The sequence below is a fragment of the Meleagris gallopavo genome, chromosome 1 (genome assembly GCF_905368555.1).
Source record: "Meleagris gallopavo chromosome 1, MGAL_WU_HG_1.1, whole genome shotgun sequence".
Classification (NCBI taxonomy): domain Eukaryota; kingdom Metazoa; phylum Chordata; class Aves; order Galliformes; family Phasianidae; genus Meleagris; species Meleagris gallopavo.
Window position 1 is genome coordinate 1,131,010 of NC_139404.1, and position 19,121 is coordinate 1,150,130.

General features: G+C 47.6%; 1 protein-coding gene across 4 annotated transcripts in view; it reads left to right on the plus strand.

The window, feature by feature from the left end:
- NRF1 (nuclear respiratory factor 1) overlaps positions 1 to 19,121 on the plus strand; it is a 47,721-nt gene extending 28,600 nt beyond the window's left edge. For 2 of the 4 annotated variants that reach the window (XM_085242248.1, XM_019612914.3), the window contains exons 10-13: positions 369 to 493; positions 10,282 to 10,338; positions 11,737 to 11,823; positions 17,409 to 19,121. In XM_085242248.1, the coding sequence (XP_085098374.1) occupies positions 369 to 493; positions 10,282 to 10,338; positions 11,737 to 11,823; positions 17,409 to 17,572 (433 nt within the window). In that variant the 3' untranslated portion in view covers positions 17,573 to 19,121. The remainder of the gene's footprint in view (positions 1 to 368; positions 494 to 10,281; positions 10,339 to 11,736; positions 11,824 to 17,408) is intronic. The other 2 variants (XM_085242118.1, XM_019612865.3) reach the window with 2 other exon arrangements.

Consider the following 19,121-nt stretch of genomic DNA (forward strand, 5'->3'; position numbering starts at 1 on the left):
GGAGCTGTAAAATCTGGAAAGATTCAGTGGCAAAAAAATGAGTTTTGTGCCCAGAACCAGAGTCAGGATGGAGCCGTGTGATGGAATGTCCTTAGATTGTCCAGAAGCTTTTTGTAAAGGCCAGACAAAGGGATGGATATTCTGGTAGGCAAGCTGTCAAAAAGCCACTGGAAGCAGCTTATTGCCATGTATTCCTCCTCAACTGTGGATTTCCCATTCTGAATAACTTCAGCTGGTCGTAATAAGGATCCCTTCTTGCTGTGTTCGTTCCATTGACATCAGGCAGTGCCTGATGAAAACGGGTGCTGCTGGAGCAGTGTGGTTGGTTTGCCTTTCTTCCTAAATCTCCTCTCTCCTTTCCCATGCAGTGAAGCAGCTGCCCACGCCGTAGCCACACTGGCTGAAGCCACTCTTCAGGGTGGAGGACAGATCGTCCTATCTGGTGAAACCGCAGCAGCAGTAGGAGCACTCACTGGAGTCCAAGATGCCAATGGTAAGGCTGCTGGAAAGCTGTTGTTTTGTTTTTGTTTGAATTTTATTTTTGTTTTCTGTCTTAGAGTTTTTCCTCTCTATTTTTAATGTCAAGTTGTCCCTAGTAGAAAGAGTTCTGTGGGTTATAACTTTAACAGCCTGGAGCTGAATGGTAGTGTTGATCTCTTGTTTGTTCCCCATAGTGCTGGGGATTTGCTGTCCTCCTCCTTTAAGGCTCTATGGAAGAAGATTGCTCTCATTCTCTCTTTGCACAGTGTCCAGAACTTGGTCAATACAGCTACTTGGTGCTGTAGTAATCTCATCTCCAAAATGCTTTGCTGTAGAGTAGCAGCAAATATGACCAAAACTTTATTACTCACTCATTTCCTTCCTTTCTTGAGGCTTTTTGCATGCTTGGTGGCTGCTCTTGAACAAAGCTTTTGTGCTTTGCTGGCAGATAAGTCATCCAGCAGCAGTCAGGTTGCTGCCTTTTGCTTTGTTTTCCATCTTGTCACCACTGCACTGTAAGCACTGCCACTGCTTAGTTGTAGGGAGCTATGTAGTGTCTGTAATGTTTCTTGCTTCTTATCTCAATATCTGTTCAGCCAAGTCTGGTGACTTCAGTAGTCATTCAGTGTCAGCTCAGTGTGAATAAAATGGTGTGTTCATGGAAACTGAAGGTGACATTGGAACACACATGTGTTCTGGTTGGTGATCATCCACCTCCTGTATCTCTCTTTACGCTATATAGTGGGTTATTTTGGTGGAATAGAAGGAGGAGCGTCACGGGTTATTTGATGGAGTAGAAAGAGGAGCACCAAAATGAGGATGAGAAGGGTGAAGTTGACCAGATGATGTTCAAACTCAACTTCCAACTCAAATGATTCTGTGATTGTAAGTTGTAAGGAAACGTTGCCTTGAGGGCAGGGTTATTTGGGCTCTCGTTGCCTAATTGTGCAGCCAGGTGGCTTCTTGCCTTGTTGCTTTGCTTGCCAAGCAGATATCTTCCCCTATGAGACCTCAAGTTGGCTCCCATCAAAATCCTCATCACGTGGGGTATGTGCTCACTGTAAAACATCAACATTTAGCTGGGGATATGGAGGCCAGAGTGTAACTCGTGGTGTTTAGTTTGATGCCTCTTGCTATGCAGTTGGCCAGCCTGAAGAGGGAGCAGAAATGAAGGGAAAACGCGTTCCCAGGAGCAGGGAGTGCATTGGATACGGAGAGTGAAGCTGTGCTGTATTACACTTTGCCATCAGCAGAGCACAGTGGGGAGAGGTGGTGTGTCTGTGTAGGAGGAAGAATCTGCTCCTGGATGCTCAACCCCAGCAGCTAACCAGATTTGTACAAGCACGTTAGGATCCTTGAGCAATCTGCATCCCAATTCCCTTTGGTCCACTTTTAAAACACGTTCACAGTGTGGATTCCTCTGGCTGCTTCCTCCTAAACCTGAGTCACTCACCAGCATTAATACCACTTTAATGCAAGTTGGGTGGATTGGGGTTTTTTTTTTTTTTGCCTTTTTTTTTTTTTTTCTAACAGCACTGTTGGAAATCAGATGGGATTTAGAATGCATTAAGGGAAGAGGCTGCAGCTTTCCCTGTGCCCGCAGCCCTGCTCCCACCTCCTTCGATCTGCTCTCCTCCCCAGCAGCATTAAGGGGTTGCTTTGTAGGCACAGAGCCCCTGGAAGCGCCGTGCTGGTGGGCTCGTCACCTCACCAGCTCATGTATCTCCCTTAGGGATGGAGGAGACGTTGGCTATCTGTTCCTCTGTCTCAAGCTGGGGGTGGAGGGCGGATGGATTTCCAGCGGCGCTGAGGATTTTGCTGCACCAAGGCTTTGGGTGTGAGGGTGAGCATCGCCCTGGGCACCTCCACTTGGCTATGTGATGCAACGGGAACCAACAAGGAGATGAGGGGGAGGGATTTGGTGCAATCAGTTGCAGGAGGGAGATGGGGAAATGACTCCTGGAGCTGTGGTGGTATGAACTAGCAAATAGCCCTGCTTGCTGCTGCTGGCAGGATCTTCATTTGCCAATGTTTTCAATTAATGCATCTCCTTGGGAGTGCTCTCACCCTCCTGTAGGCTCTTTTGGGGGGATTCTCATCCCTCAACTATAAATTTTTCCCCATCTTATCAATGAGGAAACTGAGGCAGTGGTTGAACACATTTGGTAGCAGTCAGGTAAGGTGTTGCTCCTGATTTTAGCCTCTAGATATAATTACTCTCTGACTTGTTTTATTCTATCTTAGTATATCTTTCCTATTCATCCTCTGGCTCGTGAGCAATATTAAGTGACCCAAAAGAACGAAACTGGCTGAAAAGAGGCAACTTCTGCATGTTCCTATCTTGGAATCAGGATGCTGGGAGGGATGACTGTGCTCTTTGAGCTGAGGATGTTTGCTCTGAAAGCAAAGCATTAAAACAGTGTAACATCCAAAACAGGTGAATGGTACTGCAGGAGAAGCTGCCTGCATATTGAAAACGCTCTGCTGAGAGGGGACTGTGCACTCTGGGTGCTTTCAGGGTGTGCTGAGGAAGGAAACCTGATCAGCCCTGGGAGGAGAGCAGACAGAGCCGTCCCCATACTGCAGCCTTTTGTTCAGGATCGATCCGAGCTGAGGTCTGAAAGCTGCTTTGGCTGCAGCCTTCCTGATGTCATGCTTCAATATTGATGAAGCTCTGTCCACGTGGGGCTGTGCCACCCCATAAATATAGCACCAAGCAGAATCCCTGCCCCAAGGATGCCAGTGGAACAGCCTCAGTGCATGGGGTTGTGACTCTGTTTTGGTGCCATGTGCTGCTTTTTGGGCACTCTGAGATGAGTGTTGTGCTTCAAGCTCCTTCCTCCTGCTCACCCCAAAATTCACCCCCATTTCTCCATAGGGAGATGTGCTCACATCGGGGGTCAGCCAGGATTATCGTGTCGTGATGAAAGCACACGGAGAGCATTAGGGCTGTGACATCAGCAGCAGGGATTAGCAAGCTCCAAGCAGAAGGAAGACGTCAGGGCAGGAGCATACCTTGCAATTAGCACAGGATAAATGATCCCATAGCAGCATTTTGGGTGACAGGACCTTGCTGCATGGAGCAGGCGATTCCTGCAGCACGTTCAATAGCTGGAAGGCTGCTGGCAGCAGTGGGTGCCAGGTGCAAAGCCATCCCCACCCTCAGCTGAAGGGCAGATGGGAGATGGGAAACCCTCTGCAAAGGGCCCTCTGGGTGAGGTGGTGCAGGAAAGCAGAAGGAGATGCATGGGGTATAGCCAAGCACTGTCTGTTCTTGTCTGGGACATCCTTGCTTTGAAATATCCTTGCTTTGGGATGCCTGGGTACAGAGAGGTGCGGCCCACTGACTCTTTTTTCCATGAGAAAGAGGATAGGCAGAGGCTCAGAGGCTGATCTGCTGCAAATGTCAATCTCCTTTGAATCAGTAATAAACAAATTTCCCTCCCAGATCTTCTACTTTTTGAGGAAAGAGGATCCAAATGAGCACTAATACTGGCAAAGTGCTGCTGAGCATATGAGTGGACCTGAAGGAAAGGGCTGAGCTCTTTGCAGCACCTTTCTGGTGAGAGCAGATGTAAACTTTTTAATGAATTTAACCACAATCTGAAGGAGAAAGGAGGAAGCACAGTTTTGCAGATGTCACCCAGCAGAGGAATGGTGTTACTGGGAGCAGGGTGGATGAATTCCTGAGCAGAGATAAGGAGAGGTGTTTTCTAGAGGACAAATTCCTTTGTACAAGCAAATTATGGTCCGAGTTAAATACGTTGCCATAAGCATCACCTCCAGCAGGTTTATCCTCTTCCAGACCCACACAGCTCTCTGTTTGCTTGGAGCCCCACCAGATCATTGAGACCCACTGCCTTTGGCACAGCTTAAACCCACCGTGGTGGCCCTCCTGCATTCTGCTGCTGTCCTGCATCTCTCCTGGACCCTAATCTTTGCCGTGTGACGTGGGGCTTTGCTTGGACATCTTGGCTGATGATTAGGATTTGTCTGCCCACCAACCAGGGCTAAAAATAGTGGCTCAGACATCTCTCTCTCGTGCTGTGCTCAATGCTTCTCCTACCAGCCAGGTTCTGCTACACCAACGCAGGGACCAAGGCTGCTCCCAGCACACGTTTGGTCCCCTTTGTCTGAGTTGGATGCCTCGTTGCTGCCTTTAGGGCATCCTTTGGCTTATTGCCACCGTGGTGAAGACATAAAATAGTGATTTTTGGGTGCAGTTTGTCTCCTTGAGTTAGGATACTCATATTGTTTGATTTCTGGGAGAAGACATTTTTATAAGGTGTGTGTCTTGGTCTCCTCTTGGCAAAGAGAGGAGTGCAAGGAAAAGCTGTTTTGGGTTTTGTGGGTTCTTTTTGCTTTTGCTTTCTTCGTTTCCTTGTCCTTAGGGATGTTGTTTAGTGGGCAGTATTGGTGGTAAACTGGACAGTTGGACTTGGATGATCTTGAAAGTCTTTTCCAACAGTAATGACTCTATGAGAGGGCATAGTGGGGATGAGTTGATGGTTGGACTGGATGCTCTTTTCCAGCTGTAATGATTCTGTGATTCCTTTGCACAAATCTCACATGAAGTCTGATTTTTTTTTTATTTTTTTTTTTAGCCCCAAAACACATTTGAGCTCATAAAGAAGGAGGCACGAGGAAATCTTTGGCTTTATCTGTTGCTGTCCCTAAAAGATACCCCAACATCATTCCCAGTGGGGAAAGCCAACTTCATTAGGGGCAGAGATCCGCTGCCAAGTCCTTTACTATTGGATAATGTTGAGCATTTCTTTGGCCCCCATTGGTTTCAATGAGCTCCCATCCAGCCAATGAGCCTGACCCCCATCTCCCAGCACCTCAATGACCTTCCAGCAGCCCCAGCACCTCCCAGCTCCCCTCCCTTGGTGAGTTCTGACATCCATCCCTGCTATCAGCAGTTGGGACTTACAGGCTCCCCAGCTGTCACTGCCCTGCTTTAAGCACAGGCCATTTACCTTCCACGTGTCCTGAATTAGGGGAAATGGACAGGAGGGCTGGGCCTGTTTAAAAATTAAAGCTGATTACAAGGCATTAACATTACATTTAAAGAAATAGCAGCCCTTCTCTTCGGGCATGGTTGCAATATGTTCCCTTTTGTTCTGGGCTTGGAGAGGAAACAGGGCTGCTATTGACTCTGAGCTGAGCAGGGCTTCTTTAGCTTCTCTTCTCAAATTTACAGCTGTTTGATGCCTTCTGCTGTCCTCTAAAGCAGTTTTGCTCTTGAACTTCCTTCCCAGTTTTGTGCTTATAGCAGAAAGCTGAAACTCTCAGCTCGTCTTGAATTCTTATTGGAAAATTCAGATTAGATGACACTGTCCACCCATCTGCCTTCTGAACACAGCATTTGGAAGCTCCTATTTGGGGGATCCCACACGTGTTCACCGTAGTGCCAAAATGCAGGCATCCTGGGTCAGTTGGAAAGAAAATTTTATCCTTTTTTTTTTTTGTACTTCGGGTTTTTTGGTGGTCGTGCAAGAGCTGGAATTCCCCCCACCTGCTTTCTGAATTTTGCTTTTGGAAGCTCGTGTTTGGGGGGTCCCAAACTGCTTTAGTCTTGTGTTCATCTTGGGGCCAAATGCAACCATCCTTGTTCTGTTGGGAAGGAAACTTGATGTCTTGAGGCTGGATAGACGAACATTTCCTGGTTGGTTTGCCACTCTTCCCAGTGCAGGACCTGGGATGTGAAATGCTGGAATGGGCGGTGAAGGAGCTCTGCATTGGGATGGGCTGCACCTCCTCAGCACTGTGCTGCTTTATTTATAGCTCTTGCCCTAAAGGAAGGGGCACGGATGGAGGCAGAACAGCAGCTCTCTGGTGCTGCTTGCTCCTCCTGACCCTTAGCAGATGTCGGTGAGTCGTTGTTCCAAGCATCCTTCTCCATGTCCACCTTCAACCAGAGGCTCTGTGGAAAGAGCTGCACTTGCAGTGCTCCTCTGTGCCCACCCCCAAACTCCAACCAGAGGCTCTGTGGGCAGAGCAGGTCCTCCATGGGGCTACTGCTGCCTTCTCAAACCAGAGCATGGCACCAGGGGAAGGACCATGTGCTGGAATCCCACCTGAGATTCCACTTCACCCTTCCTGGAGCAGAGCAGAGCTCACACTTTGTCCACTGCATCTTTGCACCCTGATCCCAGCTGACCCTGCAAGTTGGGATGAGAAGTGGGTGATGATGCAGAGCACCTTGAACATCTCTCAGCTCAGATTTCAGCTCTCATCCTACTTGGAGCAGCATTCCCTCATCCCCATCCACATAGCGACAGGTGAGCGCTTTGTCTGTGGCCACATTTCCACTTTTCTCCCTGTAGCAGCTCTCTGCTACCCCCGTGCTATTCATGGGTCTGGGGGAGTGAGTGAGCACAGAGATTACACTGCATCAGGACAGATGGAGAGGGGCTCCTAATCCCCCCTCAGCCCTGTGTCACAGCAATCTGCTGTTTCATGGCAGCAGGGCTCAGTCCCTTGCCTTACTGGCAGGTAGCCCCATGGCTACGAGGTTAGGACACTCTTCCCTGCTGGACTTTGGGGTCTGAGTGATTGAACAGAGGCTTGCCTGACTCCAGGGCAGCACCAAGCTCCAGGGTTTAATGTCTGTCAGCGGGCGTAGGGTGCAACCTGATCCAAATGGGAAGCTGGCTGACATCCCAGCAAGCTGTCGTAACGACACAAGGCATTCTATGAAATGATATGGGGGTTTGTGAGCCTCCCCCCACCACTGGGCATCCCACTGCAAGGAGCAATACCCTATAAGCTATGCCACAAAGCTGTGTTTTCCCAAGCACGGCTCTCCTGAGCACGTCAAAGCACGGTTTGTGGGTCTGTTTGCTTATGAATTCAATAGGTTTGTACATTAGAGCAAAGTTTCCTCCCTGTTCTATTTCTGAGCTGTCTAAAGGATGGTTTCGTGGCCGTATTTATCCTCTCCATTGGTTCTCCGTAGCAGGGACTTGTTGCAGAGCTTAAAAGCACAGCCCCATCTGTCTCATGCCTCTGGGGCATAGTAAAGAGCCCCATCCTGAGCCGCTCTCTTGCAGCCATGTGCTCATTGCCCACCAGCCCTGCCAGTGGCAGGATGATGGAGATGGAGGGTTTTAATTCATGTCCCCAAGAGGCTGCACCGGAGACCTTCAGACTTCTGTTTTTCCAAATATATTTTTTTTCTGAGTGAAACCCATTTCCTCGGCCATGCTGCTCTGGTTTTTGGGGTTGAAAAGCTGTTTTCTTGCCGCTCCTTTGAGGAAGGATTCATTTATTTCTTCTTTGAGGTGGCAGTGGATGGCGTGAAGGCTTGGAGAGTCAGGCTGATGGCAATTTGGGTGGCGTTGCACAAAGGTTTGATGGCGCGCAAAAGAAAGAGGTAAAGCTGTCCCTGTAAGGAGCCTATAAGGCAGAACCATTCCTCTTTGCCATCTGAGCAGGAGGGAACGCCATGCTTTCCACCTGCAGTCCCCCTGGGAAGTGAATCGAGGGCGGTGCGCTGTCCCTGGCGGCCCCCTGTCTCCCAGTGACCTTCTCAGCTCCCGAAGACAGCTTGGCTTTGCTGTAAAGCAGCTCATGTGACAGTGGTAATCCGCAGCTCGTCAACAGCTGGGCAGGAAGATTGCAGGGAATCGCCCTATTTTCCTGTGCTGCAGCCTCACGCCAGAGCAGGATGATGCCTTCTGGGCTCTAGCAGCAGGTTGGAACTTATATACTCATAGCACTGCAAAGCTTTCCAGGAGCACACGTGCTTCTGTGAGTCAAGGTAAAGCTGCAAAACAAGTTCCAAGAGAGGAAAGAAAGCCCAACACTTTGGTCTGACATGACTTCCTACAAATCTTTTCCAAAGATGGAGTTGAAGTTGTTCCTCCCACCCCCATGGTATCCTTGGGTTGAGTTTATTCTCTAATGTGTATAGATTTCTTTCTGTATTATGTTTTCTGGTGGTTAATGTGGACTCCTCTGTGATCCAGGGGGAGGACTGCAGTAGACCTGTGCCCATTTGTACTCTTTGCCACATGCCCAGCGGTCTGCTTGGAGAAGACACAGCCTCTAAGAAGGGAGAGAATTTGATTTGAAGTGAATTGTGGCTTTATTTGTTGCTCACAGATCATAGAAAACTTTACTCTTTGTGAGTTTTCCTCCTTGCTGTCAGCAATTTGCCTCCATTCCTCCTATTCCTGCAGGAAGGAGAGGTGCTCTGATCAGGTCAGGAGCTTTGTCCCCATGTCATCCCTTCTGGTTTCTCCACCAGAAACCACTACCAGTGCTCTTGTGGTGTCGATATGTTGTCCACCAGGACACGGCCTGAGACAATCCCTCATTTCATGTCAGCCCTCAGAAATGGCCATCTGTTCCCTCTGCCCTGTGGTAGCTTTGAAGGAGAGCCCTCAGCAGTGAAAGGCTCTCTTCTATTCCCCTGAGCTGCCTCATCTCTTCCCTTCAAAAAGGAAAAAAAGAAAGCTCTGTGCTCCCGAGCATTAGGGGGCTCTAATTGGTGTGTGCGTGATAGGGCTGTTGCATTTAAAAGGTGAACATGGAGCTAATGGAAACAGTTTTATTGCTGGTGTAAATATAGCATGCTCGACCCCTTTGAAGCCATAGGGATCAGCAGACAGTGGTGTTCGTATTCAGTTCTGCAGCATTCAGATTCAACCTGCTGGATGCTTCCTATTGCTCTTACCCCAGGTATGTCATTGTGTCCTTGGCTAAATCCTCTTGGAGGACTTTTGTATGGCTTTAGTGCAAAAAATAAGAGTGTAAGTCACTCTTCTAAATAGGAGCTAAGCATGGAGAGATTTGAGGGCTGCAAATTAGCGGTCATGTGCATGAGGTTGGACTGGATGATCTTATTGGCCTTTCCAACCTTAATGAGTCTATGATTGATTCTATGCAGTGAACAAGGATTGGACTTTGCGGGTTCTCCAGCCACCTCCTCCTGCTCTCATTCATTCTGCCTTTCCTGGGAGCTGAGAGCAATGGACGGACCATTGTGCTTGGTCCAGTGGGTCCCCTTGCACCCAAGTCTGCAGCAGGGATGCTTTTGCAGATCCATTTTGTCGCCAGAACCCATCGTTTTGATCCCATTCGTTGGCCATGAATGTGCACTCTGTTGCAGCAGCAAGGTTCCTGCTGAACGAGTCAGCAAAGCGCTGGGAAAATGGTTTTTAGCTGAAGCCAGAGCCTATCTGGTTACATATCACCTTACTGCAGAACAATAGCTGCTTTATACTCCCATGTGCTAAATGCTCTGTAGTGTATGCTAATGTCCGTGTTCACGTGTGATCTATGGGGCAGCGTGCTAACTTGGGAAACTCATTTAGATCCCAGCCCCTTGTAGCCCTAAAATCACACCAAGCTCCTCTTGGAGACCAATGAAGACTCAATGAATCTCCTCACCGCATGCTCTGGGGACGCATAGAAACGCCTCTTTGGCAGCCACTTCTCATTCATTTCACATCCCTGGTTAGTGGAGAGCATTCTTGGAGGTGGCTGGAGCTTCCCCAGGATGGATTTTCTCCATTCTGTGTTTCTCTTTGGACCTCTCTGGTCCAATTAAACCATTCATCTCAACGTTTGCCAACTGCACTACAAATATCTGCAAGCATCTCGCTGTGCCTCCCACGTCTGCACATAATATCCTGTACAGAGTCAAAAATATTCAAGTTACAGTGCCTAATATTGGGGTATTACTTACATGTGGATAATGAATTAAACCTAGGCTACAAGTGTTTTCCCTACCCAATGCCCCCCATGACTGCAGCATGTGTTCAGCCTTTTACACTTGCATTTCATTGTCAGGCATCCTAGCAGCAGACTATTCAGGCTACAAGTGGAGCCTAGCAGAGAGTTTATCAGGTGAGTGGCTTTTCCTGGTGGTAGTTGTTGAATATTGGGATCTGGCTATCATTGGCACAGCCAAGATGGTTTTGGTTCCTGACACTGTGGTGTTTCTTGGGGGGTGAAAGGGCTTTGTGTCTCTTTTTCTTCTTCTTTTTTTTTTTTTTTCCTCCCCCTTTCTTATTACACTTTCCAGGGGAAGATGCTAGGCTTTGGATATAGATTGAGGTTGGAGCATTGAGCTGGAGATGCCATGGGGTGGGTTCATATCCCGCAGCCCCATCCCGTTGGCCATACACAAGCCAACCTCCCTTATAACCACTACTTAATTAAATAATTAGTGAGGAGAGCAGCTTTAACAGCGCTCAAGCAACCACAGGTGGGGCTGCTGGGGGAGGGGGGGTGTTGTGATCTTTGGATTTGTAAAATTCATCTTTTTAAAGGTCACGGACTCAAGGCAGAGCTAAAGCAGCAGTGGAAAGGGAAGAAAACCCCACAGCCTCGCTTTCGGCACCCATCAGTTTTAAGAAACCATGGGCTAAAGATGGTAGCAGAAACCTAAGTACAGAAGTAGGTGCACCGCACGGCAGAGGAAGGCAGACATGAGAGAGCGTCCATGGATGCTTTGCTGGTGTAGCCTCTTGGAGTCTGAATGTGCCTCTCTTTCTATATGCAACTGTCTTCCCCGTATTGTTGGTTTTCAAAGATGTTGCCAGAATTTGTTAGAATATGTGCTTCAAAAAAGAAAAAAGAAAAAAGAAAAAAAAAAAAAGGAAGTTTTTCGATTCAGATGACTTCTGAAATGGATTTTAGTCTTTTGGGTTGAAGTAATATAATATTTTATCACTTTTAGATGGTACTCTGCCTTCATTCTCACAGTACCCTTTAATAAAACCTTACAGAAAATACAGGATCGAGGCTGTTTTAAGAGTAAGAGTCGCTCTCTCTATACATTTCATAGAATATCCTGAGTTGGGAAGGACACGTCAAGTCCAACGTTTGTCCCACTGGAAGAGCCCATGTGGGTGTTAAACACATAGCAGGCAAGTTAGCAAAGCTTTTATGGCAAAACAGAATAGGGATCTCATACGGTGATTGCTACACTGCCTGCCTCTCCTACCATGAATTTAATGTCTTATGCTTCGTAAGAGGAACAGGTTTTAATTTATCTGTAGATGTTTCCTGTCTGTGGTTTCTGGGAAGCTTTGCACTGGTAGCACACAGGTGACACAGCTCTGCTCTGCTCAAAAGGAGCTCCTCTCTTCCATACCAACAGAAAAAGCTCAGAAGAGGAGTGAATTGCAGGTAGAGTGGCGTTAGGGGTTCCTGTACTTTCTCTATTTTTACCTCTGTTTCCTCTCTCTGATTGACCACGATAGACTGCTAATCTTATCAGGTGTGCCCTTCCCTCCACAGCAAAGCCAGCCGATCAAGGAAGCTTAGAAGGGTTATTCGTTAAGCTTTCATCTCTGGAGCATGGTAAAAAAGGCTTCCCCTACACAGGTAGATGCATGGCATGCTCAGCCTCCTCCTTGCATCTCTCTCACTTCTCCTCCTCCTTGGGTTTAGCACGGCTCACTCTGGGGACCCAGTATTGGTGTGTGTAGGGAATGGCTTTATTCTTCCCAGGTCTTGCTGTCGAGCTCAGAAAACACCACCAAGGGGAAGGGGAGAGGCAGAGGCAGGTCACCTTACATAGGGCACAAGGGCTGAAGGCATGAGACTAATCCGTTGGGACACCAAGTTGCTGCTTTGCCTTCTTTCCCCAGCACCCTTCCCCCTCCCATTCAGTATTTTTTTTAGTAATCTTTAATTTAAAAAAAAAAAAAAAAAAAGAGTGAAATAGGAGTTATCCATTCCATCAACATACAGATGGAATGGGAGAACCAACATTTTGGGTGGAAGACCCAACGTTTCAGGGGAGTAGAATAGGAGTTTTCCATTCCGTCAATGTAAAGATGGAATGAAAGACCCAACATTTTGGGTGGTAGACCCAACATTTCAGGTGAATCACTTCCAATGTTAAAAATAACGGTCAGTTCTTCCTTTTGCTGTGGATGATTGCAGGTGGAGGGCTTCTGGTGGGTCAGGAAAGGGCTGCACAGCCTGAGGTGTGTAGAGGTGGTGGTGAAGTACCATTGGTGGAGGAGGTGTTGGTCATTATTCCTCAAAGGCCTCACTCATAGCTGTGTCAGGGAAGGGTTGGGCACTGGGCTGCCTCCTGGAGCCTTCCTCTTCCCACGTGTGCTGGATTTCCAAAGGGGAGAAATCCACGAGCATTGCTTGATGGGTTGGGGATGAGATTCTTGTGAATCGGTCGTTTTGCACGAAAGCATTACAAATTCAAAACCAAATGTACAATAACAACAACAATAAAAACACAAAGTAAAAAAACAAAAAGACAACCAACTAACCCAATACAAGCCAAATCAACCACCACTTTTTGAAAGAAACAAACAAAAAGAAACTCAAATCACCACCCAGACCCAACCTAAAAGCCCTGAATCGTCTCTAGGGCCCATGTTGGTCGATTGGCAACTGAGAGTGGTGTCCTTTAGTTCATACTTTTGGAATGGGGTTGTGTGTTCTCTTGGACTTTGTATGGGATGAAGTAACCCAGGTCCCTTTGTGGTGTGGATTGCCTTCTCCTATAGAGGCAAGACCAAGGAATAAGGGTGATGAAGCTGAAGGTCTTCCAGTTCTTGGTAAGCTGGGACTCTACATGAAGAGGATAAGTCTTAGCTGCCTCTGAAGAATATCCAGAAATGGAGACTTTGTAGTTTCCCCAAGTTCTGGAGCTTCACAAACCTTATGTTTACTGATTGTCTTTCTTTTTTTCCTTTTATTTTCCCTCACTTAATATTTATGCTGTACCTCAAGTCTGTATCTTACTCTTTCCTGCTCTGTAGAAGATGGTCAGGTTGTTCTTCTCTTCTCTGCATCACTTTTGTTGAGTTTGTAGGCTGTCCTGTGTACGGAGGCCAAGGTTTTCTCGGTGCTGTTTCAGTTTCTCTGTGCTGCCAAACATTTTGTTGCTTGGAGATCCTCTAGCAACGGAGTTCCATGCTTAAATTTAAATGTGCACTCTGGTTGTTTTGGAGCAGGATTGTGCAAAGCAGGCAGTCTGTACCCATTTCCCCTCTGCTAAGTAGGAAGACTGAAGCCAAAGGTCTGTGGATGAGCTGGAAACAAAGAATTAAAATTGAAGTTTTCATTCCTTTCAAGCTTCTCTGTTGTTGGCCTGAGCTCTGAAAGGCTTTCAGAGCTCTCCGCTGGTCAGATAGATTTGTGAGGCTGATCAGTGTTCTACTGTCTCTGCAATGCTTGGAAACAACAAACCAGACAACTTTCAGCACTTATCCCTTTGGTGTCTGAGAGAACAGAGCAAGTTGTGCCAACTTATCACATCCACTGTGTGGGATCTGTTTCATTTCCTCAGTGCTGAGGATGTTTCTGGTGCCAGTAGATCCCCCAAGAGCAGCATTGGGTGCAACTGGCCATGGCTTTTGTCTTCTGCTGATCTGAAGTGGGCTTTAGATTCCCTGGTGGAAGAAGACATACAGCACTTCATTGAGGTCTTGTCTTTTGGTTAGGTTATGTTGCCTAAATTTGAGGATAACCTGATGATGTTGTGCTGTGAGGGTCTCCAAGGTGAGCGCTGATTTTTTGCCCCATAAAAGAAATCCAAAGAGCAGTTTGTCAGTGCATTGCTTTTGAGTGCTGCATCAGACTCCAGGTCCCAAATGCTGGAGTCAAACCACAGTTTCTCAGTTTGCCTTTCGCTCCCTCACGGTCCTGAGGCTGCTTCCAGAATGTTGCAGGAGATCAGCTCAGTTCAAGTTGATGCCAGCAAGGAAGATGATTTTGCACTTCATGAAGGAAGAGGAGATGGTTTCCTTTTCCAAGTGCAGGTTCAGCATGGTGACAGCAGTCAAGAATGGGGCTGGTTCTTCTCTCTCAACCATCCAAAACTTCACTTGTGTGCTCTCTTTGAGCTCCAGGCAGAAAGTGTGGCATAAGATTATGCTGTCCATGCTCCGCATGGTGCAGAAGGATGCATTCATCAGAAGAACCCGTCTCTGGGAAGATAATATTGGACATTTATCTCTGAGTGTTTGAGAGGTGCCCTGAGATCACCCATTCTTCAGTTTCTTCCACTCATTCTGCATATTTGAGTATTGATCTGTGTGGTGGTCCAGCCCATCTGGTTGGCGGTGCCTTCCTTCTGCACTTGCTGTGATCTCAAAGAAGCATAAGAACCAGCAGAAACTGGCTCTGGTGTCCCCATCCTCTGGACACTGGATGGCCAATCATCTCAACCTCCTACTCTTCTCCCCCAAAGCCCTTTGAATGGTGGTTTAATGCACCCTCTTGCAATTTGGGATCAGTTGTTCTTATGTTGCTGATCCCCTCTCCACATCAGGTAAGGTGCCTGTATCAGCTGCTGTATGGTATTTGGCCTCAGAATCCCATGGCAAGAGCCTAACTTTCCTCCTTCTGCATGCCATAACCTCTTCTCTGCTGAAACAAATGCAAAATCCTTGTCCCGACAGGCTGCAGGTAAGCAAAAGCATGACTTGGGTGCATTCCAGAGCCTCCTGCTGAGGGTAGAGATGAACATCATCATTTCTGCCAAATGGTGGTAGGAAATCCCAAATGGGCAGCTCCAGCCCAGCTATGTCATCTCACTGCTCTGTGCATTATCCATCACCTCTGCTGGCTCCTGTCCACAGGTAGGAGAGCTCTGGGCTGCTGCGAGCCCAATTCCATCTCTCCACTGGGGCTTTCCCACCCCAGCACGACTTGAGTTTTTTTGGGAGATATGTATTTTCCAGAGACTTGAAGGTTTTGGGTTTGTTTTTTTTTTTTTTTTTGTAATTTTATTTTGTCTGATGGATTTCCTGTTTTTAATACAATTGAAAGGGTCTGAAATCCATGCTTTAGATTAACATATGCCAACTAGATTAGGGCTAATCAGGGCGCAGGTCTGAGCAGATGCAGCACAGGGCCAATCCTAGACCTGATTACAGCATCTCAGTGGTTTAATCGCCTCTCTCCCAAGGGCGATCATCTCTGCTTTAATACACAGCAGACTTTCCAGCCCTCGCCCTCTCCTCCTTTGGTTTGTCACCACTCCTGCCAGGAAGGCCACTGCGTCAGATGCTGAGACGATTTAGCTTAATCCCATGCAGAAAGAAAGGGAGCTGCGCATCGCTGTCTCTCACGGGCACCTCCCCACTCCTACGCGCAACGTATCCAAGTTGTAGTTGGCCTTGGTCAAACCTTGTCTGAAACAGGCTCATCTTTCCCAAAGAAAACCCCCCTTTGGTTTTTCCATCTTGCCATATTTCGGTAATACTTGTCTTTCACAGTGGCCTTATTATGGCCAACTCGTGGAGGAATCAGATTTTTAATGCTGCGTGCTCAGCGTTGCTGGTGACCCTCATCTTTGGGTTGGCCATGGGAAGCAGAGTCATCTCAAAGGGCTCCATCTCATCATCATTTTTTGTAATGTCCTGTTGTTAACAATGGCCCTATTATGGCCAACCTGTGTTTAAACATCACGGAGGGATCAGATTTTTAACACTGCTTTATGGTGATCCTCGTTTTGAGTTGGCTGTGGGGAATAGACTCATCTTTGGTGAATTCCTTTGGGTCAACAACCTGAATCACCCGAAAGGCTTAGTTGGGTCATTGGTCTGGAGCAGGGATTTTGAGTGCATCCCAGGCCACATCTCCCACTCTGTGCCAGAACCTGCTTATAGAACTGTGCTGAATATCTTGAGGATCTTATTGGGGGTTGCCTTTGAGAGAGTTGAGCACGAATTCTTGTTTCAGTGCTTTGTAGCCTAAAACTTTTCCCTATTAGAAAGCACCTCAGGAACTCTGTGTTTCTGCTGCCTCCACATCATTTGTAGCTGTTGATGTTGAGCCGTACACAAGGAATGTGATTCCTCGTGGGGCTGTGAGCTGCATACAAGTGTAGATCACCCTTTGGAGATGGGACAGCCCTTTGGCTGAGGCATTGCAAAACATCCCTATCCGTAGAGTGCCACGAGATCCCAAGAGCTGAGCTCCGCCGGGGTCACCCACCTGGGCAGCATGATTAACTCCTAAGCTTTCCTGTCTGTGCAGTGAGTTATTTGGGGACACCGAGCTGCACTCTGCTGCCTCTCGTTATTAAATGAGTGCCCTTGGCAGGACAGAGGTCCCTGTCTGCCACAGAAAACTGAACCAAAGGGGATCCTGCTGTCATTTTGGGAAAGCTTGGTCTGATCTCGTTGGATTTTAAGGACTGTGCCCTACTGTGCTGCCGGGCAGTTGGGGTTTCAGTGGTAGGTTTTCCTTCTTGCAGTTTTTCTTTCTACCTCTGAGCCTCTTCTCGTCTCACACAGTGTGATGGGGTTGATTATGGGGCTTCTCTAACGTTTATAAAGGCTGAGCTGCATTAAGTCTGAATAATTGCACGAGCGTGATGATGTGGGTGTGATACCATTTGTGTGTCATGGGGTGGGAGATTGTCTTTTACCCTATCACTGTCTTTCTTGCAACCATCATCTTCTCCCCTAGCAACTATCTTCCTTCTCCTCCTGCCCCTCACCATCATCTTCTGGAGGTTGGTGGCCCTGCCTGTGTCCAGGAGGTTAGGACTTAGTGATCCTTCAAGTCCCTTCCAACCTCTGCCATTCTATGATGATTCTTTCTTCACCCCTACCCCTCACCGTCTTCCTTTGCCCCTACCCAACATCATCTTTGTTTCCCCTTACCCACCATTGTCTTCTGGAGGTTGGTGGCCATGCCTGTGGCAGGAGAGTTGGAACTTAATGATATTCGTGGTTCCTCCCAAGCCATTCTATGATGATTCTTCCTCCTACCCACCATCTTCCCTCCTACCCATTGCCTTCTTCAATCCTTGACTTCCCATGAGAACCAAAGGACCCTAAGACCTCCACCGCATCTCCACCCGTATCCAACACAACCCAAAAACCCTTCGTGGCCCACACCATGGCACTCAACCCCACCAACCCCATTCCTTGGCAGAACAACATTCCCTCTCACCACCCCATTTCTCCTTTGTGTCTCCGCAGGCCTCGTGCAGATCCCCGTCAGCATGTACCAGACCGTGGTCACCAGCCTGGCGCAGGGCAATGGTCCCGTGCAGGTGGCGATGGCGCCGGTCACCACACGGATAGCAGACAGTGCCGTCACCGTGGATGGGCAGGCAGTGGAAGTGGTAACTTTGGAACAGTGACCATAACCCGCAGCAGGATCACGATGATTTATTTTTATTTTTTGGGGTTTTTTTTTTTCCTTTTTTTTTTTTTTTTTTTTTTTTCCTCCTCGTCTCTTATGCGAATAAATTTTTTTACACCTATCCAGAGATGCAATCAGGTGGCACTGAGTCTTTCCGCTTCGGAAGCAAAAGAGTTTTGTTGACCATTTTTAACGAAAAATAACGAAGGATGCGTGTGTTAAGTGTGTCTTTATAGCACCACTGATCACACTGGAGCAAGAAGCCCAACGCAGACGGGACTTCCATTCTGAAGAGATGAGAAAGGACAAAAAAAAACACAAACACATGCAAAAATGCAACTCGTTGGGCCCCTTTCTTCCCACAACAGATCAGAGCAGGGGAGCGTGGATGCTCCTACATGGGGTGAATTAGGTTTCGAAGATTTTAACATGGACTTTTATATTAAAAAAATTAAAAAAAAAAAAAAAAAAAGTAAAGAGAAAAAATAATAACGAAGCTCGGGCAAGGCTCTTTTTGGGAAAATGCATTTGTGACTGTGGGGACAGCCCCCAAAGCTGCCGGTCCCGGAGCCCCGTGCGGGCGCGAGGACAGTTCGATGACCGCCGCGCTTGGCTCCCCTGGTGCACACTGGAGACACATTCTTCTTTCTCTGCTCTGGAAACCTGCCATTTCAATTCTTTTGTTGTTGTTTTTTGTGTTGTTTTTTTTTTTTTTTCCCTCTCTTTATTATTATTATTATAATTATTATTTCCTCTTCTGTCAATTTGGAATGGAGCGGAAATGCCTCCGGAGCTGTGCCGGGAGGGCTGCGGGGACTCGGGGACAATATGACCAGCACATGCCCCGATCCTTTGCCAAAGAGCCACGACCCCACCGCCAACCCCGGACACTTGGAGACCCCAATTTAACCCTTTTGGGGACCCCTCTGGAGCCACATGCCAACCCCGCTCCTTGAGCATCTCCTACTGCTGCCACCCAACTCAACCCAACCCACGTCACCCAACGTCTCCCAAAAGAGGGGACAGCCCATGGGGGCATTTTGGGGACAGATCCTCCAGGACTTTCCAACGGGACAAAAGCACCCCAGAAGCCCCCCGTGGTGCGTGCCGGTTGTGTGTGGTATTTAATATTTTTTTTAATTATTGTTATTTTCAAGTGGCCATTAACGAAGTTCTCCGCGTCTTTGCTCCGCCTTCGAGGAAGTTTTCAGATTCTTGTATTTACTTGTTTTATAAGGAAAATATCAAACGCTCTTTGTATACACTTCTTCTGTACTTTAAACGAGGGGAGGGAAATATTTCCATAGAAACAGCCCTGGTTTCTCCAGTTTGTTATTCTTTTTTTTAATTATTATTTTTTATCGTCGTTGTGAAGATGTTGGTGGCTTTCGAGTCCGTGTTCCTTGGGCGGTGCGATGACATTCTTTTAGTCCCAGCAGTCCCCTTTGCCCTCCCCCCAAAGAGACAAAACCAGGCAAGTAGCAGAGCATGGACCCCTGTTGTTTTCCCAGTGTCTATTATTCAATAAATTGTTACAAATGTGTCTA